The 26,708-nt window shown below is 46.9% G+C and overlaps 1 protein-coding gene across 1 annotated transcript; it reads left to right on the top strand.

Annotated features, from left to right (window-relative positions):
- Positions 1 to 329: 329 nt before the first annotated feature.
- Positions 330 to 4,622, top strand: LOC311140752 (uncharacterized protein C1orf232-like; the record flags this gene model as incomplete). Its single annotated transcript, XM_084175967.1, has 4 exons — positions 330 to 410; positions 3,747 to 3,824; positions 3,947 to 4,053; positions 4,250 to 4,622. The coding sequence occupies 4 exons, from the start codon at positions 330 to 332 to the stop codon at positions 4,620 to 4,622; spliced, it is 639 nt and encodes a 212-aa protein (XP_084032093.1).
- Positions 4,623 to 26,708: the final 22,086 nt, after the last annotated feature.

Raw genomic sequence — 26,708 nt, forward strand, 5'->3', positions numbered from 1 at the left:
TGCTCACATCGGCAATCGCTTGATTCCTCTAACTGATCAGATGCTTCATAGGGATGTTACCAGCAACCTGTGTTCCTGACAAGAGACATTGCCAATCTAATTGGGATACAACATGTAACAGCACAGGCCTACAACACTCTAGACAGACCTAGAGTGAGTCAGGTCAAAGTTCCATCGAGGCTGAGTCGTTGTCTAAGAGCTGGAAGTGTACTGAGAAACTGAGAAGACCTGAAGAGGGTACTTGGTGGAGGGTGGCCTGCCTCAAGAAGCTGTGAGGCCTTACTGAGAGTTGTTTCAACAGTACTAGAGGTCCTCTAGGGTGAACAAGCATGAATCCCATATGGAAAGTGTACAAGAGCAAAGTGATGAAGACCCTGAACCCGGACCTAGAGGAGTACACGGAGGAAGAGGTAGAGAACAAAAAGCCTATCTTTCATCTGCAGCTTTCCCCTGCAGATTTCTTGCTCTCCCTGATTCGAGTTTGTGTTCCTCAAATTCAAGTTTGTGTTCCCAGGTGTGTGCACTGATGTCAGATCAGGTAAAGAGATAGCAAGCAAGTAAGTGTGCTGATCTAGGATCAAGTCCCCACCCCCACTAATGTAATATTATTCACTGTGATCTAAAAGGTACAACTGATCCTAAATCAGCACTCCTACTCTAAGACGCTTGATACACACGACCGCTCATTTAGGATTGCGGTGGGTTCTCACAGCGACATATCTGTTGGTTTGCTTTTTCATTGTTGTTGAAGTTTGACTTATATCATTTTGTTCCACTCACAAAGGCTTATTTCTGCTGGAACTTTGAGGAAACTGCAGAGCAGTTCCTCTTGTGCTTTGTTATAGTTTTGGCCAAAACATGCTAATTACTGTGTCATAGGCTTTCAATGTCAAAATCGAAAACCCAAATCATTGCTACACTGCATTCGGAAAGTATTCAGACCTTTTCCATATTTTGTTACTTTACAGCCTTATTCTAAAATGGATTTAAAAGTTTTCCTTCCTCATCAATCTACACACAATACCTCATAATGACAAAGCAAAAAATATTATTTTTAAACAATTTATAAAAAATACAAAACTGAAACATTTACTCAGACCCTTTACTCAGTACTTTGCTGAAGCACCTTTGGCAGCGATTACAGCCTAGAGTCTTCTTGGGTATGACGCTACAAGCTTGGCACACCTGTATTTGGGGAGTTTCTCCCATTCTTCTCTGCAGATCCTCTCAAGCTCTGTCAGGTTGGATGGGGAGCGTCACTGCACAGCTATTTTCAGGTCTCTCCAGGGATGTTCGATCGGGTTCAAGTCTGGGCTCTGGCTGGGCCACTCAAGTACATTCAAAGACTAGTCCCGAAGCCACTCCTGTGTTGTCTTGGCTGTGAGCTTAGGGTCGTTGTCTTGTTGGAAAGTGAACCTTTGTCCCAGTTTGAGGTCCTGAGCACTCTGGAGCAGGTTTTCATCAAGGATCTCTCTGTACTTTGCTCCGTTCATCTTTCCCTCAATCCTGACTAGTCTCCCAGTCCCTGCCACTGAAAAACATCCTCACAGCATGATGCTGCCACCACCATGCTTCGCTGTAGGGATGGTGCCAGGTTTCCTCCAGACATGACACTTGGCATTCAGGCCAAAGGGTTCAATCTTCGTTTCATCAGACCAGAGAATCTTGTTTCTCATTGTCTGAGAGTCTTCAGGTGCCTTTTGGCAAATTCCAAGCAGGCTAGAATGTGCCTTTTACTGAGGAGTGGCTTCCGTCTGGCCACTCTACCATAAAGGCCTGATTGGTGGAGTGCTGCAGAGATGGTTGTCCTTCTGGAATGTTCTCCCATCTCCACAGAGGAACTCTGGAGTTCTGTCAGAGTGACCATCGGGTTCTTGATCACCTCCCTGACCAAGGCCCTTCTCCCCCAATTGCTCAGTTTGGCCGGGCGGCCAGCTCTAGGAAGAGTCTTGATGGTTCCAAACTTTTTCCATTTAAGAATGATGGAGGCCACTGTGTTCTTGGGGACCTTCAATGCTGCAGAAATGTTTTGGTACCCTTCCTCAGATATGTGCTTCGACACAATCCTGTCTCGGAGCTCTGCGGACAATTCCTTCAACCTCATGGCTTGGTTTTTGTTCTGACATGCACTGTCAACTGTGGGACCTTATATAGACAAGTGTGTGCCTTTCCAAATCATGTCCAATCAATTGAATTTACCACAGGTGGACTCCAATCAAGTTGTAGAAACATCTCAAGGATGATCAATGGAAACAGGATGCACCTGAGCTCAATTTCGAGTCTCATAGCAAAGGGTCTGAATAGTTATTTAAATGAGGTATTTCTGTTTTTCATTTTAAAAACATTTGCAAAAATTTCTACAAACCTTTTTTGGCTTCATGATTATGGGGCATTGTGTGTAGATTGATGATGATTTTTATTTATTTAATCAATTTTAGAATAAGGCTGTAACATAACCAAATGTAGAAAAAGTCAAGGGGTCTGAATACTTTCTAAATGCACTAGCTACTGTCTGCTACTGTCTGCAGTAGCTACTGGTTTATTCATATGAACTTTCACCCCACCCTCATTCTGTAACCTATGTTAGCTAATATGATGGACAAGCTATCAGTGCTATCAGACATACTATCAGTGATACCCGATATTGAAGGGTTTAAAAATTCCAAAGGGCTTTCGATGATTGAGTTCTCAGGATTTTTCCTTGTCTCTTGACACCCATCGGGTGTCTAGGATTGATACGGACTGTAGGAACAAGGATGACCCAGTTCTTCGGAACGTCTGGAAACCTGATCCCGAACTGGAGCTGCATACACAGATTAGATGGCATTCCAGTGACAGGGGATGAGACGGATACAAACAGATAGCCAAGCCCTGTATTGAAGTCTCAGAGTAGGAGTGCTGATCTAGGATCAGTTTGGCCTATTAGATAATAATGACTAATATTATATGAATGGGGGGGGGGGGGGGGGGGGCTATGTGAAGGATACTGCATTAGAATTACGTGTGAATACATAGTTTTCTTTTAGTTCTTTGAGCTTTGGGGACTTTACATTTACATTTACATTTTAGTCATTTAGCAGACGCTCTTATCCAGAGCGACTTACAGTTAGTGAATACATATTTTTTTATACTGGCCCCCCGTGGGAATCGAACCCACAACCCTGGCGTTCCAAACGCCATGCTCTATCAACTGAGCTACATCCCTGCCTTTAGCTGTCATCGTTCTTACTGTATGTCTGAGAAAAGCAAAGTATATTTACCCTCTTGGAAATTACCTCTGTGGTATCTTTTTTTTATTCTTCAAGTGGATACAGAAATAAAGTAGGCTGTAAAAAAAAAAATATATATATATATATTCTCCCTCAGTTTATTATCTTTGGCATAATGGATTAAAATGAATCCACAGGGATAACTCAGATATTACTTCTTCAATACAGGAAATGATGTTGCTACAAATGAGGATTTTGCTGTTGATGTGGATTATGTGTTACATTTGGGCACTGTTCAGCATTTTCAATGACAGACTTTTCCTTGACATTTTCTGTGTATTTCTTTTTCTGGAAAGTCCTTGTAGCATCTGTATTAACCCACTAGAGGGCAATCACTACCAATAAATTAAACGCACTGTAAAGCAAGGTAGCAGATTACAGCCTGTGTTTTTACTCAGCGCTCAGTACTTCACTATCAACACTGCTGTGGCTGACAATATAAATGTGTGATGATCATTGCTGGGCTTGTGTTCCCAGGTCAATAATGCAGAGATTGACATGAGTCCTGTCCAGGAGGATGAGGGGCCCAATGCAGTGTCTCAGCTGGCCAAGAGAGTAAGCACACACACACACACACACACACGGCATGGAACTTAATACAGACTTTACACCTTCATCTTACATTAATCTTACAAATTCCGAAGGATTGGCATTGGACACTGTGTGTGTGTGTTCAGATGCAGGGTGCCGGGGCTAAAGGCTGGAACAGGATGTCAGCGCTCTTCGACAAAGAGGATGAGCACCAGCTATTGGAGGAGACTGAGAGCCCGCCTGTCCCTGACCAGTCAGTGGGACTCTACTCTTCTACACAGCTCTCTATCCCCCCCTCCTCTTCCTCCTCCTCCTGAACATGGAAATATTAGCCATGTCTGATGAACTAATTCTTAATTTAATTAATAAATCATGTAATTTATATTCATTGAGTTAAACATATAATGATACACAAAATGACGGTCCCACTCTCTCTCTTGTATCCCCAGTCCACTAGCTGTGATGCCTGAGGAGCCGCAGAGACCGGCCAGACCCTCAGGATTCTGGGGTAGCTTCGCCACCAACTGGAAACAAATGGCCGCCTCTAAACAAGCTGAAGCCGCAGCAAACGAGGCGGGCACGATGGAGGAGGGTCAGGAGGCGGTGGGGGAGGGAGGTGGCGAGGGAGGAGGGGGGGAGAGTTACCAGGGGGAGAGCGCGGAGGGAGAGCAGATTCAAGACGGAGGAGGAGGGAGCAACACCAGCTTCTCCAAATACGCCATGCTGGGAGGAGGGAGCGAGAACACGCCCTTCAAGTGGAACTTTGTCACAGGCAAGCTGGCTGAGTTGAAGACCAAGAGCATGGCTGGCCAACAAGACTAACAAGCCAGTTGTATGGGGGTGGGATGGGGTCTGGGACAGGGGTTGAGCCTGGTCCCAGATCGTTTTATGCTGTCTTGCCAACATTGCATAGCAGTGACCATAGGAGTTGGCAAGACAGCGCAAACAGATCTGGGAACAGGCTACTCGTAACCCACTATCATCTTCATTCTACTTGCTCTGGTGTAGATTGTAACCTCCACATCAACACCAGTAGCAAGGATGGCAGTCTGTTGCTGCTGTAGCCAACTTGTTGTCGCTTTGCAAGTTGGTGATAAAGCAGTTGGTTTAAGCAGAAACAGACTGGCATTCAGGCTAACCTGAGCCACAACATCAGATGATTCCTAATCCCAAAATCGACTTTTCAGAGTAGGGACTAGGGGTCGATTTGGAATTTAGCACTCATCTCCCTTTCCATACCTTCTCCATAGTGTTGAACTGTACAGCATTTGAAGCACAGTGGCACCCATAGATGGCATTTAGTTCATGTCATAGGACTCGTACCTGAAAATGACACCAACAAACAGGCTGGATTAGATCAGTCAACCAACAATACCAGATTAAGAGATTACAGATTACACACAGAGAGGGATAGTGAGATTAGGTGTTGGATTATGGCACACATTTGGAAAGGGATTTCATAGCTGATGAGATGATAAGATTTTGCTTTCACCATTTTGCAATGTATATAGGAAATATCTAATATTTTCTTGTGAAATTAAGAATGGGGGAAATAGGATGTACAAAATTTGAATGTTTGTGATTACATGGCCTTTCAGGACATAATATTTGGCTAACTGTTCTGGGTGACTGTTGCGTGGAGGTGATGGTTTGAGTGTCTTGGGTTTAACTTATTTTGGCATGAGACTGGTAACTTGTTACAAAGCATAATTGCAGTGTAACTCTACTGCATCCCTTTTGTGACACTTGTCTGTAAGAAAGTAATGTGTCCATATTGTTATTTCCTGTCTGTCTAGTCTGTTTCCAATACGCTTTTCAAATGTTTTGTTCTGATGTGTTGCTACCTCTTGTGCACCAATAAAGACTATTGCACTAGTAATTCACCATCAAGAATGACAGGTCAATGAGGCAAAGCACATGTAAGGGCGTACGTCTGACTTCAACATTGGGGTGGGACAATATCGCCTCTTTTTTAATATTGACCTTGTAAGATACATGCTTGCATGTGAGCCCAAAGCACATAAGAGCCAATAGACACGTGAGAACATGACAGAGGACATAGACAAATGACAGCCAGGCCTTTCTCACAATAGCTCACTACAGGAGGAGGGGATATACAGCTGGGGGAGTCATTAACTTACATGTGAACTCCTATACGTGCTGAGACCACATGAGGTCTATGGGAGTAGTGTGGGAAGATCTAAGACACCCCTTGAGCCTTGTTGTCATGTGTACATGTCTGTGTGAGCCTGGTCATGCTGTGCATCTGTCTGTCTGTGATCATGGCCTGGTTACTATGGCATGGGTCCAACTGTTGTCTCATACCTCTCACCCTCAGGGTCAGTGAAGTCACAACCTTTCTTGTTTTTGGACAGAAGATAAGTGGGGATATGAGAGGAGAGCAGGGGTTAGTTTGAAGAGTTTACAAGGTTGTGCTTTAGAGGGAAGTCTTCTACAGTCAACAGCAGGGGGTGATATTTGCCAAGTCATGGGTCAACTTCACAGTGAGTATGGTACTACTGGAAAGTACTCTGGATGGCTCTCACTTGCAGTCATCTGTTATATAACAGTATAGCTCTCAATTATCAATCAATCAATCACATTTTATTTATAAAGCCCTTTTTACACCAGCAGATGTCACAAAGTGCTATACAGAAACCCAGCCTAAAACCCCAAACAGCAAGCAATGCAGATGTAGAAGCACGGTGGCTAGGAAAAACTCCCTAGAAAGGCAGAAACCTAGGAAGAAACCTAGATAGGAACCAGGCTCTGACGGGTGGCCAGTCCCCTTCCGGCTGTGCCGGGTGGAGATTATAACAGTACATGGCCATTAAGGCCAGATTTTTCTCCAAGATGTTCAAACATTCATAGATGACCAGCAGGGACAAATAATAATCACAGTGGTTGTAGAGGTTGCAACAGGTCAGTACATCAGGAGTAAATTACACTTGGCTTTTCATAGCCGGGCATTTAGAGGTTGAAATAGCAGGTGTGGTAGAGAGAGAGAGTTGAAAACAGCAGATCTGGGACAAGGTAGCACGCCCAGTGAACAGCTCAGGGTTCCATAGCCGCAGGCAGAAGAGTGGAAACAGGAGTAGCAGCACGACCAGGTGGACTGGGGACAGCAAGGAGTCATCAGGCCAGGTAGTCCTGAGGCATGGTTCTAGGGCTCAGGTCCTCCGGGATGGGAGGGAGAGAGGGAGAGAATTAGAGGGAGCATACTTAAATTCACACAGGACACCGGATAAGTCAGGAGAATAACACCAGATATAACAGACTGACCCTAGCCCCCCGGCACATAGACAATTGCAGCATACAACACACAATTCAGTCCCATTCAAATTACTCTTTATTTAATGTCATATAAGTTCTCTCTCTCTATCACACATACGCACACACTGTCTTGTATAACTAACCTTGTGGGACACACAATTTAGTCCCATTCAAATTCCTATTTTCGCTAACCCCTAACCCTAACCCTAAACCTCACCTTAACCCTAACCCTAACCTTAACCCGAAAACCTAACCTTAACCCTAAACCTAACGCTAGCTCCTAACCCTAACCCCTAATATTTACATATAGCCAGAATACATACAGGCCTGCCCATGCTTCCTATCGGTAACTTCCTCCCAGATGGACAGCTTTATTGTCATTTACAGCAGACAGACAGACAGACTACAGTACCTCTCCCTTCCTCTCTCTGTCAGTTCCTTTCCCCTTTTATTTCCTCTCTCACCATTCTGTTTGCTCCATATCCTCTCTGTCTGCTCTCAATCCAATTTCCTGTCTAACCGATACGCTTCCTGTCTCAAAATGTTAGTCAATTATGTTGAAAAAATGTAAATCCACTAGCAAAGTAGAAGTAATGGTAACTTCCAAATGGAGAATTGATTTGGAACCATCAGTGAGTTGGTGGAGTTACGTCCCAAATGGCATCCTATTCCCTATATTGTGCATTATTTTCTACCAGAGACCTATCCCACTGAGCACACACTGGTTGAATCAACGTTGTTTCCACATCATTTCGATGAAATTGAACCAACGTGGAATAGTCGTTGAATTGACGTCTGTGCCCAGTGTGATGGGCCCTGGTCAAAAATAGTACACTAAATAGGGACTGCCACATCCTCAATCAACCCCTATTTGTTTCCCCTATGGACTTTACTCTATTACTCGACAGTGAAAAGAGAATCCATTTATATTGATCCCCTTTCATCACTGGGCTATACGACAATCCCTCTGTAGCGTGTGGCAGTGTGACAGTTGACACAGAAAGGGTGATGCCACAGCTGTCAGCCTCTATTTGAATCCCAACAAGGCATGTCCCCTTCCCACCCCTCATGTCCCCTTCCCACCCCTCATGCCCACTTCCATCCACTCATGCCCCCTTCCATCCCCTCATGCCACCTTCCCTCCCCTCATGCCTCCTTCCCAACCCTCATGCCCCCTTCCCTTCCCTCTTGCCCCCTTCCCACCCCTCATGCCCCCTTCCCTTCCCTCCCCTCATGCCCCCTTCCCTCCCCTTCAAATATGTGTCAGTGAGCATTGGGTCACATAAGCATGTTTATTCCATCAATGGGATGTATGTATAATGTGCAACAGTGATTTTATATAATACACAATGTACACAAGTATAGTGTTCCCTGAATGTGTGTATATGTTTAAGTGGAGGGTTATTTATTAACTTATTTGAGAAACTGTAAAGACAGAGAGAGTGAGAGAGAGAGAGAGAGAGAGAGAGAGAGAGAGAGAGAGAGAGAGAGAGAGAGAGAGAGAGAGAGAGAGAGAGAGAGAGAGAGAGAGAGAGAGAGAGAGAGAGAGAGAGAGAGAGAGAGAGAGAGAGAGAGAGAGAAAGAAAGAGAGAGAGAGGGAGAGGGAGAGAGAGAGAGAGAGAAAGAGAGCGAGAGAAGAGAGAGAGAGAGAGAGAGAGAGAGAGAGAGAGAGAGAGAGAGAGAGAGAGAGAGAGAGAGAGAGAGAGAGAGAAAACAAAAGAGAGAGAAAAAGAGAGAGAGAGAGATAGAGCAACAGCAACAGCGAGAGATAGAGTGAGAGAAAGTAACAGAAAGAGAGAGATAAAAAAAAGAGTGCAAGCAGAATCAGAAGGGTGTTGAAGGTTGTAACAGAGTGAGCCACAACAACCCCAACCCCTAGATTAGGGTGTTTAGGTTGAAGTACTCAATCTTATCTTGACATTACATGACTCACAGATGCCTAGGCATACAGGTTGTCTCGTTTGGCGCCCTGTCCTGTTGAGAGCAGTACATCCCTGTTTAAATATGTAACCCAAACCACAAGGCCTTTTCATAGGGGTGTATGGAGACACTTGAAAACTCTCTGTATCTCTCTTCACTCTCTTTCTCCCTCTGTCGCTCTGTCTGTCTCACTCTTTCTCTCTGGAAACCTGACCCTACCCTGTGTCCTGTGCCATATGGCCAATGTATGTTCTGTCCCCTTATGTTTCCTGCTCTGTTTCCTCTGGGCCTCCCATGTCTGCAGGTGTGTCTCTACTGCTACCTCCCTCCCTACTACATTCCAAGACATGATCCCAGATTGTCAGAGGCTGGGTCTTTTTTTCTTTTTGAACCGCTGAATGACTGAACAATGACGACTAAACAGTAACACTCCTGTGCACAACACTGCCTGGCGGCTGAGTGCTTCCATAAAGTAAGAACTGCCAACAAAAGCAGGCCACAAATGCTGTGTGAGCATGTGTTAATTGTTGCACTTAGCCCACACTATTTGACCACTCTTTCCTGGATCAGGAGAAGAAGGTAGCAGGTAGTTTTGAAGTTTAATGAGCAGAGTTTGTAAGGGATTCTTTCTCACCCAAAATGCCCTATTGTGGTGAGGATACCTTTGTAATTATCGTGATGTGAAAAATTACACCTAGTTAATTATAGCATCAATATAATGAGAAACAACATGTGCCTTTAACTATGAATCTAATGCTACTAACCTTAGAAGCATTTAACGAAGTACATTTTGTAATGCTACTGGCACATAGACCAATGTATTAGACACAGTGCATGTTTGAGATCAACAAAATTGCAGTCAGACTGTGCATAATCACTGGTCCACAAATCACCTTGCATCCCAAATAACTGCTCATTATATGATGAAGATTAGCAATTCTGTGCCTCACCTTGCTCGAACTGATCTCCTCAAACACAATGACAGACAAGTGAAGAGGATATTACCCATAAGCCCTTTATTGGTCAGCTATTTAAATCCATCATACAAACAGGATGAGCTCAGCAGGAGACTATTCCATCTGGGGTCATTTTTAGAACATATTTCAAAAGAATTGCTTTGAATCAAATTGCTATGCGATTATAGCTGTAAGTTGATGATGCATTTCCAACTCTGACCACTGAACATCTTGTCCAGTCTGTATGTTGTCCTGGTCAGTTGAAGTTACACCACAAACATAGCCAACTGGGATGTCTGTTTTAGCCCCGACAAGTTCCAACTAGGCTACCCTAAGTATGAAACAGACCTTGAAAATGACCAAAGCTTTCATGTCTTCGTCTCACATGGAAAAATATTGAAATGATATTGCTCACACTATGCCACATTTTTTAATTTGGCTCTAATGTCTCTCCTTTTACAAGCATAGTAAAACAAACAGTAAAGCCAGTCACCTGATGACTCACACACACAGGCAGCAGTCCCATCTGGAAACCTACCTGTGTGAACAAGGTGTGTGAAACAACACACAGGCACACACACAGGCACACACACACACACACACACACACACACACACACACACACACACACACACACACACACACACACACACACACACACACACACACACACACACAAAGCACTTAGGGAAACAGATGTGAGGAGGACGGGGTATGTTATTGACCTGTTCACCTGGGTTTCCCATGTGGATGTCTACCTGGCCTGCTGTTCACTCTCAGGGCCAACCAGGGGAACAATATATTAACAGGCTGGAGAGGACAAAGCACTTCAGTTCACAAGAGGTCACCTTTGAATAACTCTGCTTTTTCTTTTTGAGTGAACTTTTGTTAAACATTTCCATCTCCAATGGAAAAACAAACAGAAGTGTCAGAATGCACAGGCTAATCATTGGATTCACTCTTGGATTCACAGGTTTTCCTATTTGACAGTTTATAGTTATAAAATATTATTGATGTCATAGTTATTTCAGCTACGGGGTAAATGACCTGACAGATGGGCAGAACCAGCAGATATCCAAAATAGAGTGAGCCAGAACACTCACACTCCCAATCAAAGTGTTCTGCCGAGATATATCTTCCCTTTTCATTTGAGTTCTGGCCTCTGTCTCACTCAGAGGAACTCTGTCACGCATCCATAATCCAGAAGTGATAATGTGTTGATGATCCAGTCTGTGTGTGTGTATGTGTGACTTTGTGTGTGTGTTAAATCATTGGACATGCTCACAGTGCAGTCATTTGAGAAAACATAGAGTTGACAGCTAGCTGGGTATCTATTGCTTTTCCTGTCTTCCTTTTAAACCCAGAGAGCTGATCTGAAATCTGTGGCCTGGCTGAGTGTGAGGATTGAGGAAGTCTCCAAGGTTTTTCGCAGGAAGAGGAAAAGAAGATGGAAAGCGGTTCAATTATTCACACACCCTCTTCTGTTCCTTCTAACCCATTCACGTTGCCTTGGGATTCTCACAGGAACAGGAGTGGCCGAGTTTCCAGCTCTCAGTTCGTAATCTGCCAACTCAATCTCAGCCTCTGTAATCTCCTGGGTCTTTAGGGGTGGATTTGGGACACTCCCTACACCCCTCCCCTTTTCGCTATCTCCCCCACTATCTCCATCAGAGGGGTAATCTCGCCATTAAGCTCCCCTTCCACCATCATCTTATACCCCCCAACCTCCCCTAAAACTCCCACAACACACACAAGCCTTTAGAATCCCCCCAGCCTCTCCACCCCTCCGACCACCCCATCCCCAATCAGCTACCTCTCTCTTTCTTCCTCCACTCTTTCACTGCAGGACAGTTTATCCCACCTCCCAAACTTGGGACTGTCGCCTCAGTCCTCTGTAAATACAGTAGATTGATTTGTCTATGGTGATTATTATTATCTGTAACAAGGGTTGAGGGGTTGAGGGACTGACTATTAAATGTCCAGGGAGTCAATAAGTTCTCAGTCAATTATGTACACATTCATCTGTGCTGTCTTGAAGCCTGCTGCCTGCTTAACATGGTTATATTGATTTTCCCTCAGCCATGATGTTTTGCATAAAGAGTTAGAGCAGAGAACTGCTATCCAATAAGTAAAAGAATGTAAGGATTATCGCAAACTTTATACAAATCACAGTGAAACAATCTTTGAACTGCAACTGACATCTTTCTCTGACAGTTAATACTGATGAATAAGGACACGTTGTATACTTTTATTTTCTTTCATTTCATTCAATTCAATCATTCAATTCAATCCAAAACAGTGTCATGGTTGTTGTTGGACAGTCAAAGTCACCCTCATAATGTGGTGTTATGAGTTTTGTCTTTGCTTTGTATATTTGGAACATGGTGGCTCTAGAATGCAGGATGAGTTCAGCAACCCCTCACAAAATCCCTGTCAGTGTCACGTTTCTGTTTCTACAGCTGTTTGGGATGTTGTTCTTTGCTCTGCTCCTGTGTTGCAGCTAGAGCCCCCCCCCCCCCTCCCCCCCGCTCCCCCCCCGCTCCCCCCCCCCCCCCCGCTCCCTTTCAAACCCAGCCCTCTCCCCTTCCTAAACCCCACAGGGGGAAGGAACCACTACAGCTAGTCGAAATAGGCTCAGTCCTGGCATAAGATATGGCAATATCAAACAAATAGCTAAGTCATAATCTTCAACATAACAAGCCAAGTAGGAAATGTCATATTGGTCTGCCGAATGATAAAACCAGAAGACAATATCCATACTTCAATACTTCATATCTTGTCTGAGATCAGTGCCTTAGAACAGCCAATGGATGGCGGGGGCAGATAGGCCTATATATCCATTCTGGACCCATGAGCTCGTCTTCCACCCCTTCCACACCTCACACTCCCCCTTACTCCTGCAGTAGACATGCATGCCCCCATCCGTCCCGGCTGTCATCAAGGTGTCATTAAAAGCCCTAGCCTGCGTGTCTGCTAGTCGTTCCTCCGTGGGCCCTGACAGAAATTCCTCCTCATGCCGCCTAGCTCCTCCGTCTCTATTTCGGACTGACCTGAGAATCTGGTGTGTTGCTGGGTACTGGGGGGGTTGATGGGGAGTTGATAGAGGTTGTCAGGAGGCAGCGCTATTGTGGGATAGAGAGGATTGGGGGGTAGGGAAGTGGGGATTGGGCTATAATCTTGACCCGTGTGGACTTAACTGGCCAAAAAAACAGAAAATGTAAGATGTGCCTCCCCCACAAACGGGATAATACACAATACAAAGGGATAACTCAGATATGACAATCCTCTTTGGATGTCGCAAGAGCTATTGAATCCTATTTGTGGTTTATTAGTATATCGGATGGACCCCATTGGCCATATTTTTTTACACATATTTAACACCTTTTTTGTGTAGGCACAAAACTACCTTCATCCTTTCATTCAATTTTTAAAACCGGTACCGGTTACCTTCAGACGAGTCTAAACTGACAGATTTTGATGAGGATTTTTGTATTATGTTACTTAGATTAACGCACCGGTGTGTCAATCGACTCTAAGGGGAACACCTGCTCTTTCCATGACATAGACTGACCAGGTGAATCCAGGTGAAAGCAATGATCCCTTATTGATGTCACTTGTTAAATCCACTTCAATTAGTGTAGATTAAGGGTCCTCCAGGTTAAATAAGGATTTTTAAGCCTTGAGACAATTGAGACATGGATTGTGTATGTGTGCCATTCAGAGGGTGAATGGGCAACATAAAATATTGAAGTGCCTTTGAACGGGGTATGGTAGTAGGTACCAGGCACACCGGTTTGTGTCAAGAACTGCAACGCTGCTGGGCTTTTCACGCTCAACAGTTTCCAGTGTGTATCAAGAATGGTCCACTACCCAAAGGACATCCAGCCAACTTGACACAACTGTCAAGTTCCCTGTGGAACGATTTCAACACCTTGTAGAGTCCATGCCCCGACGAATTGAGGCTGTTCTGAAGGCAAATAGGGGGTGCAACTCAATATTAGGAAGGTGTTCCTAATGTTTGGTATTCTCAGTGTATATTGGTTTGACTGGGCCAAACATTGGATAGAGTGACTGCTCTCAGAGTTAAAAGGCCTGGATTAGTGCTGCGCAAAACCCTTCAGTCAACATCCTTAGGTGACATCATGCAGGTGATTTGCTTTGAGGAAGGCCTAATTGAGTCACTCAAGAACTTTACACCTGTCTGAGTGACAGGTGAATTAACCAATTAGACACCTGGGTTAAGCTCTGGCCCCTCAGGGCGGTTTCTGGCCCTCCATGTCATTTGAAGACCCCACAGGACCACACAGAGCCCAGCCCATCCGTACTGTGCCTGAGGGTCATTTGCAGGAAGGCCTATATTAAGACATAGACAAAGCCATCTGCTGTCTGTAATTTGAAGAATTAAATGTCCTCTATTCATTTTCGAGGAAATAGTTATCTTCGTGCCACTTTGCACAGTTGTTGTTTGCTCATTTGGGTTTGCATTAATGCATGAATATCACAGGCAATACATTACTTTTGATTGAATAAACATTCACTCTCCAATTCAAATTAGCGATTCTCCTGCAAGAGGAATGTTTGTTGTGATTTCCACGTTAATTAAGGATATTTCTCAGCCAAGCAAACTAAATTGCTCAGAGGGTTACATATAAATAGACTTCCCTGTAAAACATTATGCATCTCTTCTTCTCATCCTCTCTCTGAGCTGGTTTCCTTTCATTAACTGGAGATTCAGTATATATACAGTTAGCCTACAGTACATGTACTCCTGATGATCATTGCATAAGTACTGTGCCTAAATGTAGAAATACAAATAATCTTATGTGGTTACCCTGAAAAACGTGAAACATATAGAGCCACCCCTCTATATGACACCAGGAAATTAAAAAGTATATATTTTTTAACGTATAATCACAGATATACAGTAATTAGAGAGAAGATTTGACTCTGCTCTATATCAGGGTCCTACTCCTCCCTGTTAGTGCCTGCAGATGTTCAGATTCTGTGCATCCCTATATATCACTCATTTACACATATCTCTTGGTCATCAATGACTTATGATGGACAGTCAGAGTTTTGACTGAGAACTGATGACTTCCTGATATGGATGCCATATAGTAACTCTAGCTAGTTTCGACAGTGGACAATGTGGTGAGCAGATATCCTCTAATATTATGGCGGCCATATTTGGCTGCTATCTCAGGGGAGGTCCTGAGCAGCATGGCGCCGTGGTGGAGGGCCATTCCTCTCCATGCCAACCAGGCGGGGGTTAAATAAGGAACGGCGAAACCCCAGAGCAGTGGGCGACTGTGGGCGAGGTCACACACACACACACTCTGGTCTGCTTTGATGTTGGTCAGTCGGGGATGGAGCACAGCAGGCAATCCCACAGGAGCCTAAGGAGAAACCCCATAGGGAGGAGTGACACTACACTCTGCTCTCCGTCTATACTTTCACACAGACCCACTTACACTACCTGTTTCTAAGTTTAGCTTAGAAATCTTATTAAAGAGATACTTCGGGATTTTGGCAATGAGGCCCTTTATCTACTTCCCATGAGTCGGATGAACTCATGGATACATTTTTATGTCTATGTCCAGTAATGAAGGAAGTTAGAGGTAGTTTCGTGAGCCATGCTAGCAGATACACATAGACTTCCTGTCATTGTGCTAACACTAGTTAGCATTGGCGCGCTAGTATCCCTTTAACACATAGCCTAGATTTCGAGGCTTAATAACGTTCGTTTGCTCCAGAAACGGAGTAATTCATTTAAATTGGACAGTGAACAACAGACCTACTTCCCTGTAAAAAGCCTGGGAGTTGTGTGTTTTTAGTCCCACTCTCTACCCCATATCCTGGGACCTAACTTGGTTTAGCTTCCTGCTCCGTGGGAATATGTGTCAACTCGTCCCGTGCAGATAAACAGCCAGCAATTAGAGGGAGAGAGACAGTAGATGGTAAATTACTACCAAATCCTCCCTGCCGGCCAGTCCCCTGAGTCTGGCTGCTTTCTAATCAGGAGGTTTCAGAGTGGTTGGCCTCCTTTCTCTCTCACACTGCCCCAAGGTCACAGTCTTAAAGGGATACTTTGGGATTTTGGCAATGAGTCCCTTTATCTACTTCCCCAGAGTCAGATTAACTTGTGGATACCATTTTTATGTCTCTGCCTGCAGTTTGAAGGAAGTTGCTAACTAGCGCTAGTGCAATTGCTAACTAGCGTTAGCGGAATGACTGGAATTCTATGGTATCTGCTAGCATGCATTGGCTCGTGAAACTACTTCTAACTTCCTTCATACTGGAGTCATAAAAATGGTATCCACAAGTTAATTTGCCAAAATCCCAAAGTATCCCTTAAAGCTGTGACGGATTCTCCTCTTATGAGCAGAAATATGGTTGTTTTCCCCCTTTTTTTATAAGGAGACATATTTCAGTTTCTCAATCAGACCTGTTATATCTTTGTACATTGCACAAACAAATTTAACGGCTTGGGTAACACATCAAAGCTCAAACCAAGGAAAGGAGCAAGTCACTCACTAGTTAAAGCTGGCCCATATTGTGAACATGTGGGGATATGAGACAGTTTTACCCGGCTCTGAAAAAACATCAAGAACTGAAAGTGAAATCGAGTAAACGAAAACAGCGGGGATACAATAAAAGGGGCAATAAGTAAGATTACATTGTGCGGGTTTTAGTATGAACTTTAAACTCCCTGGGAGTCGAATGTCAAAGCATGAAAGGTCTAGTTGAAGGTTTTTACTAACACGTCTACTGAACATGGAGCAGCTGTCTGCCTGATGTTTGCTCCACGTTAGTTCCCACATGACTAGGAATAGATCGGAACATATGATTAGCCAACTCTCCTCACCACAGATCCTCTTTTACCAACTATTCGATTTAAGAACGCTGCTGTACATTTTAGCAATATACTGTATAGTAAACCCAAGTTGCAATGAATATTAATTGTTTTTTATGTCTCATAAAGAACATTAATATTATTACTGACAATTTATGAGTGATATAAGCTAAACATAGCAAGAATTGGCACATTTACATATATATATATTTTTTTTTTCTTCAGAAAATGCAATTGTTCATGTTTCATAAGAGGTGTCATATAGGGTTCACGTCTTAACAGATCCATTTTGAGTTCACTGTACATTCACAGAGCCGATAAACCCAACACACCCAGGCTACCCCAGGTTAGTTCCATGTTTGGTTCCAGCATTGTGTTTCCCCTGACCCTCTCCCTGCCCTGTCATCAACGCAGCCTGAACCACTCAACTCCTGACCACAGAGTCTCTCTGTCCTCTCTGCACCACCCAGCCAAAACACAAGGATTAACTGGCACAGTGCTGTTCATTACTTTCTCACCTCTCTCCTCTGGCAATCTATCCTCCGGTATCTGGTAATTCAATTAGCGTATTGTGGTAGCTAGCTAGTGTATTATGATGTGGCTAAGGGTATGACACAGTACTAAGGCATTAGCTGGTCACCACCAATGCTTTAATCTACCATGATCCTTGGTCTTCTCAGTCACAGTAAAAACATCACTGAAACAACATGTAATTAGATTAAATTAGTCAATATCAGTCCGCTTTTATATGACATGTGTTGGATGACTAAGTAAACTGTTTGTGTTGTAATTTGCCACTTAGACTCTTGAGGCTTTGCTGCTGTCGCTAATGACATTATCACATTTTCACAGCTGACGCAAAGTCGAGAGTGTGAGGGGGTGTTACTGTGTCTGAGTGAGACATTTTGACTAAGGAAGTCTATAGCATTCCAAAACACCCAAGCCACCAGCATCTCAATAAACGTTGGTTTAGGTTTCGGTTCAACAAGAACTAGTCAACCCTTGCCCCACAATGGGCTCCATTGACCTCGCCACCACATACAGAAAATAAAACACATAAAACTCTTGTCTGCTCTTCCTGTAAGTTTCCACCCGAGCCAACCCAACCCCCCTCCATCCCCCTTCGTTGTTGTCTTTGCTGACGTCAAACCTTCTTGTGAAGAGGAGCTAGCTGTGTGTGCTGGTGTCTCCTGGTCAGGTTTCCCACAGGGGCGCACTATACCTCCTCTCCCTGACCCCAGGGAGCGAAGGTCGCATGAGAGAGGGGAGTGAAAAGGGCTGTCTTCTGATTTATGGCCCAGTGGAGCCATTGGATCCCCCTGCATCCCATGGTTTTTGTTAGGAGAGGGGGCACACTGAAGCTGAACCACCCCCCAACCCATCTACAGGTTGAGGGTCTAAGGTTTCAAACCTTCACAGGGACAGGGTTGGGTATGGGGACTGGGTGGGTGGGTGGGTGGGTGGATGGGTGAAAGAGGTAGGTGCGTTCCTTACTTTCTCTGTAGGTATATAGTGTAAGTAGTTTTGGGTGTTGGAATCAAATAAAATCAAATCAAATTTTATTGGTCACATGCGCCGAATACAACAGGTGCAGACATTACAGTGAAATGCTTACTTACAGCCCTTAACCAACAGTGCATTTATTTTTAACAAAAAAAGTAAAAATAAAACAACAACAAAAAAAGTGTTGAGAAAAAAAAGAGCAGAAGTAAAATAAAGTGACAGTAGGGAGGCTATATAAACAGGGGGGTACCGTTGCAGAGTCAATGTGCGGGGGCACCGGCTAGTTGAGGTAGTTGAGGTAATATGTACATGTGGGTAGAGTTAAAGTGACTATGCATAAATAATTAACAGAGTAGCAGCAGCGTAAAAAGGATGGGGTGGGGGGGCAGTGCAAATAGTCCGGGTAGCCATGATTAGCTGTTCAGGAGTCTTATGGCTTGGGGGTAGAAGCTGTTGAGAAGTCTTCTGGACCTAGACTTGGCACTCCGGTACCGCTTGCCGTGCGGTAGCAGAGAGAACAGTCTATGACTAGGGTGGCTGGAGTCTTTGACAATTTTGAGGGCCTTCCTCTGACACCGCCTGGTATAGAGGTCCTGGATGGCAGGAAGCTTGGCCCCAGTGATGTACTGGGCCGTACGCACTACCCTCTGTAGTGCCTTGCGGTCGGAGGCCAAGCAGTTGCCATACCAGGCGGTGATGCAACCAGTCAGGATGCTCTCGATGGTGCAGCTGTAGAATTTTTTGAGGATCTGAGGACCCATGCCAAATCTTTTCAGTCTCCTGAGGGGGAATAGGCTTTGTCGTGCCCTCTTCACGACTGTCTTGGTGTGTTTGGACCATGATAGTTCGTTGGTGATATGGACACCAAGGAACTTGTCACGGTTTCGGCCGAGACTGCTCCTCCTCCTGGTTCGGGCAGGCTTCGGCGTTCGCCGTCCCCGGAATACTAGCTGCCACCGTTGTATGTTTCGTGTGTTGATTGCTTTGGTCTGTCTTGTACACCTGTGTCTGTTTGTGTCCTGATTACGTGTCCTATAAGTTCCTTGTTTTGTGTTAGTTAGATTGTGTGTTGTTGTCTGCGTGTTTAGGAGCTGCGTGTTTTGCGCTCTGTTTGTTTTGTTTAGTATTTACGCATGTTTGCGTATTTCCCTCGCCTCTGTTTTTTCGAGGTCGTGTCTTGTATTTTTTCACTTTGGACTAGTAAAGTTTGTTGGACTAAACCTCTGTGTCCTGCGCCTGACTCCTCCACCACATCCACATCGGTTCCTTCTGACAGAACAACACACCATCTATGGAGTCAGCAGGATCAGCGGCGGCACCCAGGTTGCTGGAAGAACGGGTCAGCAATCAGGACACCATGATCCGGCAACTTGAGGCCGCCCTGGGCGAGGTGTCCAACACTCTGCGCCGGTTGGCTACTGGAGAGGTGCCCACGCCCTCTTACACCATCCCATCACCACCGGCCAGTCCTCCTCTCTCAGCGCCGGAACCCAGTGGCATTCGGCTCTCGCTCCCGAGGGCATATGACGGTTCTGCAGCCGGGTGTCAGGGGTTCCTCCTGCAGGTAGAACTATACCTGGCTACCATACACCCAGCGCCCTCGGGATACGAGAGCGTCTCCGCCCTCATCTCCTGTCTATCCGGCAAGGCGTTGGAGTGGGCCAACGCCGAATGGAGGGGAATAGACGCCGCTACCATCACCTACGCGGAGTTCTCCCGCCGCTTCAGGGCTGTCTTCGATCACCCACCTGAAGGGAAGGCGGCGGGGGAGCATCTGTTCCACCTCCGATAGGGGAAGAGGAGCGCACAGGAGTTCGCACTGGAGTTCCGGACGTTAGCCGCGGATGCGGGGTGGAATGAGAGGGCCCTCATCGACCAGTACCGGTGTAGCCTACGAGAGGACGTTCGTCATGAGCTGGCCTGCAGGGACACCAACCTATTCTTCGACCAGTTGGTGGACATCTCCATCCGGCTCGACACCCTGCTGGCCACCCACGGACGTCCCGAGTGGGGGTCGTCCATTCCACCCGCCAGCACCTCCGAGCCGATTCCCATGGAGCTCGGGGGTGCTGGCGCTAGAGAGAGGAGGAGAGAGAACCCGAGGGGGGCCACCCCCTGCACCAACTGTGGCCGTGGAGGACACACCGCGGCCAGGTGCTGGGGAGGGTCTCCTGGGAGAGGGGACAACAGGTCACGCACTGGGGAGTCATTTCAGGTGAGTAGGCGCCCCACTTACCCAGAGCTCTCTGTTGGTCACATGAGTATTCCTGTGAGATTTCCACAGGTGGCACCTCATTCCCAGCATAAGGCGCTAGTAGATTCAGGCGCAGCTGGGAATTTTATTGATCGGGCATTTTGTTATAGGTTAGGAATTCCCCTTCGGCCGGTAGAAGCCCCTTTTCCTGTCCACGCCTTAGACAGCCGGCCGTTGGGGTCGGGGCTGATCAGAGAAGTCACAGCGCCACTTAAGATGACGACGCAGGGGGGTCATGAGGAGATCATTCAGTTTTATCTGATTGACTCTCCTGCGTACCCTGTGGTGCTGGGGCTTCCCTGGTTAAGCGCCCATGATCCTACCATTGCGTGGCAACAGAGGGCTCTTATGGAGTGGTCTGCCCAGTGTGTAGGGAGATGTCTAGGTGTTTCCTTAGGGGCGACCTCGGTAGAGAGTCCGAACCAAGTACCCGCAATGCGCATTCCCCCTGAGTATGAGGACTTAGCACTTGTGTTCAGCAAAACGAGGGCAGCACGGCTACCACCTCATAGACAGGGGGACTGTGCGATAAATCTCCAAACAGGAGCGGCTCTTCCGCGGAGCCGTGTGTATCCCCTGTCTCAAGAGGAGACAGCGGCTATGGAGTCTTACATAGCCGAGTCCTTGGCACAGGGATACATACGGTCCTCCACTTCCCCGGTTTCCTTGAGTTTCTTCTTTGTGAAGAAGAAGGACGGGGGTTTGCGCCCGTGTATTGATTACCGTAGTCTCAATCAGATCACGGTTAAGTACAGTTACCCTCTTCCACTGATTGCGACTATGACGGAATCATTACGCGGAGCGCGGTTCTTCACAAAGTTGGATCTCAGGAGCGCGTATAATCTGGTGCGCATTAGGGAGGGGGATGAATGGAAAACAGCGTTTAGCACCACCTCGGGTCATTACGAGTATCTCGTCATGCCATACGGGCTAATGAATGCTCCTTCAGTCTTCCAATCCTTTGTGGACGAGATTTTCCGGGACATGCATCGGCAGGGTGTGGTAGTGTACATCGACGACATCCTAGTGTACTCTTCTACACGAGCCGAGCATGTAGCCCTGGTGCGCCGAGTGTTGAGAAGACTGTTGGAGCATGACTTGTATGTCAAGGCAGAGAAATGCCTGTTCTTCCAGGAGTCCGTCTCCTTTTTGGGTTATCGGTTGTCCGCGTCTGGTGTGGAGATAGAGGTAGACCGTGTGTCGGCCGTGCGTAATTGGCAAACTCCAACCACTGTAAAAGAGGTGCAGCAGTTCTTGGGTTTTGCTAATTACTACCGGAGGTTTATCCGGGGCTTTGGACAGGTTGCAGCTCCCATTACGTCCCTGCTAAAGGGGGGTCCGGTTCGCTTGCAGTGGTCAGCTGAGGCGGACAGGGCATTTGTCAAGCTAAATAACCTGTTCACCTCGGCCCCGGTGCTGGCGCATCCGGATCCCTCTTTGCCATTCCAAGTAGAGGTAGACGCGTCCGAGACCGGTATTGGGGCAGTCCTGTCACAACGGTCCGGCACGCCACCTAAGCTCCGCCCCTGTGCGTTCTACTCCAAGAAGCTCAGCTCGGCGGAGCGCAATTATGACGTTGGGGACAGGGAGCTGTTAGCTGTAGTCCAGGCCCTAAAGGTGTGGAGGCATTGGCTTGAGGGGGCTCAACACCCTTTCCTCATTCTGACTGATCACCGTAACCTGGAGTACATCCGGGCAGCTAGGAGATTGAACCCTCGTCAGGCTAGGTGGAACATGTTCCTGACCCGGTTTGTTTTTAAGATCACATACATCCCAGGGTCCCAGAACGGTAAGGCAGACGCCCTGTCCCGGCGGTATGACACAGAGGAGAGGTCCATTGAGCCTACTTCCATACTGCCGGAGTCTTGTCTGGTGGCTCCGGTGGTATGGGAAGTCAATGCGGAAATCGAGCGGGCACTGCGTACCGACCCTACTCCCCCCGAGTGTCCTGTGGGGCGGACGTACGTTCCGCTCGAGGTTCGTGATCGGCTTATTTATTGGGCTCATACATCACCCTCCTCTGGACATCCAGGTATTGGCCGGACAGTGCACTGCCTTAGCGTGAAATACTGGTGGCCAACGTTAGCTAAGGATGTGAGGGTTTATGTCTCCTCCTGCTCGGTGTGCGCCCAGTGTAAGGCGCCTAGACATTTGCCCAGGGGTAAGTTACATCCCCTGCCCGTTCCACAACGACCATGGTCCCACCTCTCGGTGGATTTTGTGACCGACCTACCCCCTTCCCAGGGGAATACCACCATTTTGGTCGTTGTGGATCGGTTTTCCAAGGCCTGTCGTCTCCTCCCACTGCCGGGTCTCCCTACTGCCCTACAGACCGCTGAGGCCCTATTTACCCACGTGTTCCGGCACTATGGGGTCCCCGAGGATATTGTGTCCGACCGAGGTCCCCAGTTCACCTCCAGAGTCTGGGGGGCATTCATGGAATGCCTGGGGGTCTCGGTGAGCCTTACCTCGGGGTACCACCCAGAGAGCAATGGGCAGGTTGAACGTGTCAACCAGGATGTGGGTAGGTTTTTGAGGTCCTATTGCCGGGACCGGCCGGAGGAGTGGTCGAGGTATATCCCCTGGGCAGAGATGGCCCAGAACTCTCTCCGCCACTCCTCCACCGGTTTAACACCTTTCCAGTGTATTTTAGGGTATCAGCCGGTCCTGGCACCGTGGCACGAGAGCCAGATCGAGGCTCCTGCGGTGGACGAGTGGATCCGGCGCTCGGAGGAGACGTGGGACGCTGCCCATGTCCATCTGCAGCGGGCCATCCGTCAACAAAAGGCGAGCGCCGATCGCCACCGCAGTGAGGGACCGGTGTACGCACCGGGAGATCGAGTCTGGCTCTCGACTCGAAACCTGCCCCTCTGCCTGCCCTGCCGGAAGCTGGGTCGGCGGTTTGTGGGGCCCTTCAAAGTCCTGAGAAGATTGAACGAGGTGTGTTACAGGTTACAATTGCCTATTGAGTACAAAAATATTAACCCCTCGTTCCATGTGTCTCTTCTCAGGCCGGTGGTAGCTGGTCCACTCCAAGAGGATGAGATAGGAGAGACCCCACCACCCCCTTTGGACATCGAGGGGGCACCGGCGTACAGGGTCCGGACCATCTTGGACTCGAGGCGCCGGAGGAGTGGTCTCCAGTATCTCGTGGAGTGGGAGGGGTACGGTCCGGAGGAACGGTGCTGGGTGCCTAGGAGGGACATCCTCGATCCATCCCTCCTGACAGAGTTCCACCGTGGGCATCCCACGCGCCCGGGTCCGCGTCCTCCTGGCCGTCCCCGAGGCCGGGGTCGGCGCACGGCTGGAGCCGCGCGTCAAGGGGGGGGTACTGTCATGGTTTCGGCCGAGACTGCTCCTCCTCCTGGTTCGGGCAGGCTTCGGCGTTCGCCGTCCCCGGAATACTAGCTGCCACCGTTGTATGTTTCGTGTGTTGATTGCTTTGTTCTGTCTTGTACACCTGTGTCTGTTTGTGTCCTGATTACGTGTCCTATAAGTTCCTTGTTTTGTGTTAGTTAGATTGTGTGTTGTTGTCTGCGTGTTTAGGAGCTGCGTGTTTTGCGCTCTGTTTGTTTTGTTTAGTATTTACGCATGTTTGCGTATTTCCCTCGCCTCTGTTTTTTCGAGGTCGTGTCTTGTATTTTTTCACTTTGGACTAGTAAAGTTTGTTGGACTAAACCTCTGTGTCCTGCGCCTGACTCCTCCACCACATCCACATCGGTTCCTTCTGACAGAACTTGAAGCTCTCAACCTGTTCCACTACATCCCCGTCGATGAGAATGGGGGCGTGCTCAGTCCTCTTTTTTTTCCTGTAGTCCACAATCATCTCCTTTGTCTTGGTCACGTTGAGGGAGAGGTTGTTGTCCTGGCACCACACGGCCAGGTCTCTGACCTCCTCCCTATAGGCTGTTTCACTGTTGTTGGTGATCAGGCCTACCACTGTTGTGTCGTCGGCAAACTTAATGATGGTGTTGGAGTCGTGCCTGGCCATGCAGTCATGGGTGAACAGAGATCGTCATAATGAGCGGACCAAGGCGCAGCGTGATATGCGTACATCTCTTTAATAGTGTACTAGCAACACGATACAAAATACAAAACAACTAAATGAAACGTGAAGTCCTCGGTCATGAACACAAACCAACACGGAACAAGATCCCACAAATGACAAGTGCACAAAAGGCTGCCTAAGTATGGTTCCCAATCAGAGACAACAAGCAACAGCTGATTCTCGTTGCCTCTGATTGAGAAACACACCGGCCAACCTAGAAAACACATGAACTAGAAACTGAACATAGAACACAAAACATAGACCCTACACACCCTGGCTCAACATATAAGAGTCCCCAGAGCCAGGGCGTGACACTGATCAGGTTTTGGGAACTACATTACATAACTCCAATACATAACCCTTGAAATATACTGTAGCCTACATCACAGCATGAGTCATAAATGATATAAATCCAGGGCCGTGCACAGACCTTTCAGGGGGCAGGTGCTCAAAATTAAAAAAGCTGACTCACCCAATGATGCACAGCTCATTTGCTGGCTTGGCCGATGCGCTTGTGCCAAAAGCCTCCCACTGGGCACAGACGTCAATTCAACGTCTATTCCACGTTGGTTTAACGTCATTTCATGGAAACAACGTTGATTCAACCAGTGTGTGCCCAGTAGGCTATCACTCTCTTGTAAACAATGTTCGCTCAATAGGCCTATTTAGAAGTTTATAAAATATCTATATATTTTTTTACAGCAGACAGATTACAGTCCTTCCTTTTCAGCAGGATCCATTTACTTTCCAACCTGTGTTTTTCCGCAATTTTTTTTAAAATATTGCGAAAAGCCTGTTTTGTCGTGCGTTCCCGACTGTAGGCTATGCCTTATTATTGAGCTACACACAATCCACAACTTGGCAATTTAAAAAAAGAAAATATTGATCCTCCGTGGCTAAATTATAGGCATCACAAGCCATGCATGTTTGGATACCGGGCATGCAAAATCTCCATACAGGGCAGACTGGGAAAAAAGGCACAACCGGGCACACGTGAGCTCCGTACATTGCAGACAAACAGACAGGGTAGGGGTAGGGGGTGGTGAACTTGACGACGTCACAACGACTTGGGGGCGGTGGGTTCAGAACAACAACGACAAAAACTGTATACACATTTTTTCTTTCCTATACCACCACCCAAAAGGGCACTTAGTGAGTGGGAGGGCAAAGGGGCAGGTGCTGGGGTACAGGTAGACCCCTGTCTGTTCACATGCCAGCATAAATCATTGCATGAAGTCATCATCTGTTTGAGTCGTTTCTCCCCCCTGTTATGGAGTTGTAGTTTTCAGTCAGTCGGAGGTTTGTCTCAGGTTTGTGTCACTGGGTACTTGGGCCTGAGCTATACCAGACTGTGTGGTCATGTGTCGACCCCTCTGTTCCCAAGCTCTCTGACCACAAGGACACACACACACACACACGCCCAACCCCCCCCCCCCCCCCCCCCCCCACACACACACACAACCATTTGAGATCTCTGACTAACTTCCCCCATTAGTTTGTTGTTGTTACTGACTAAGACATCCCTTATGAAAACGTGCCTCAGGAATGCCTCTCATCTCTGTGCCATGTGCTAGCTCTGTCATGGGGATCCTGTGCTGCGGTGTGTTTGTGTTTGCATGCTCTGGTGTAAGTGTGTGTGTGGTGCAAGTGTGTGTGCTCCGGTGTGTATTCATCCCTCTCTCTCTATATCTCTCTATGAGTCATGAATCGGGCTTCTCTCAAGCGTGGACGGTTGCAGCATGCTGGAGCTGCTGGCCCAGAAGAACTAGGCCAGATTTGACACACTTCACAACCCCTGCTAACCCTGACACACATTGCTATTCAGAGCCCAGGGAGGGAAAACACAGAGCACGAATCACTATCCAACAGGGCAAGAACGCACACTAATAATATCGCCAGCAGTAACATACAGTATGTCTTTTTGAGGGGGAAATACTGTATGATGTAAACCTGTCCGAGCAACATGTGACAATGCCTTATAGTACGGTGTCCATATTAGGACAGCCTCAGTCTCAGCAGGCCTTCTGCAGATAGATAGAGACGGGTGCTGGAGACTAGATTTTTAGAGGTCTCCCATCTCGAGGCAAAAGGAAGTCTGGTT

The sequence above is a fragment of the Coregonus lavaretus genome (assembly GCF_964263955.1).
Source record: "Coregonus lavaretus genome assembly, chromosome: 13".
In the NCBI taxonomy this organism is placed as follows: Eukaryota; Metazoa; Chordata; class Actinopteri; order Salmoniformes; family Salmonidae; genus Coregonus; species Coregonus lavaretus.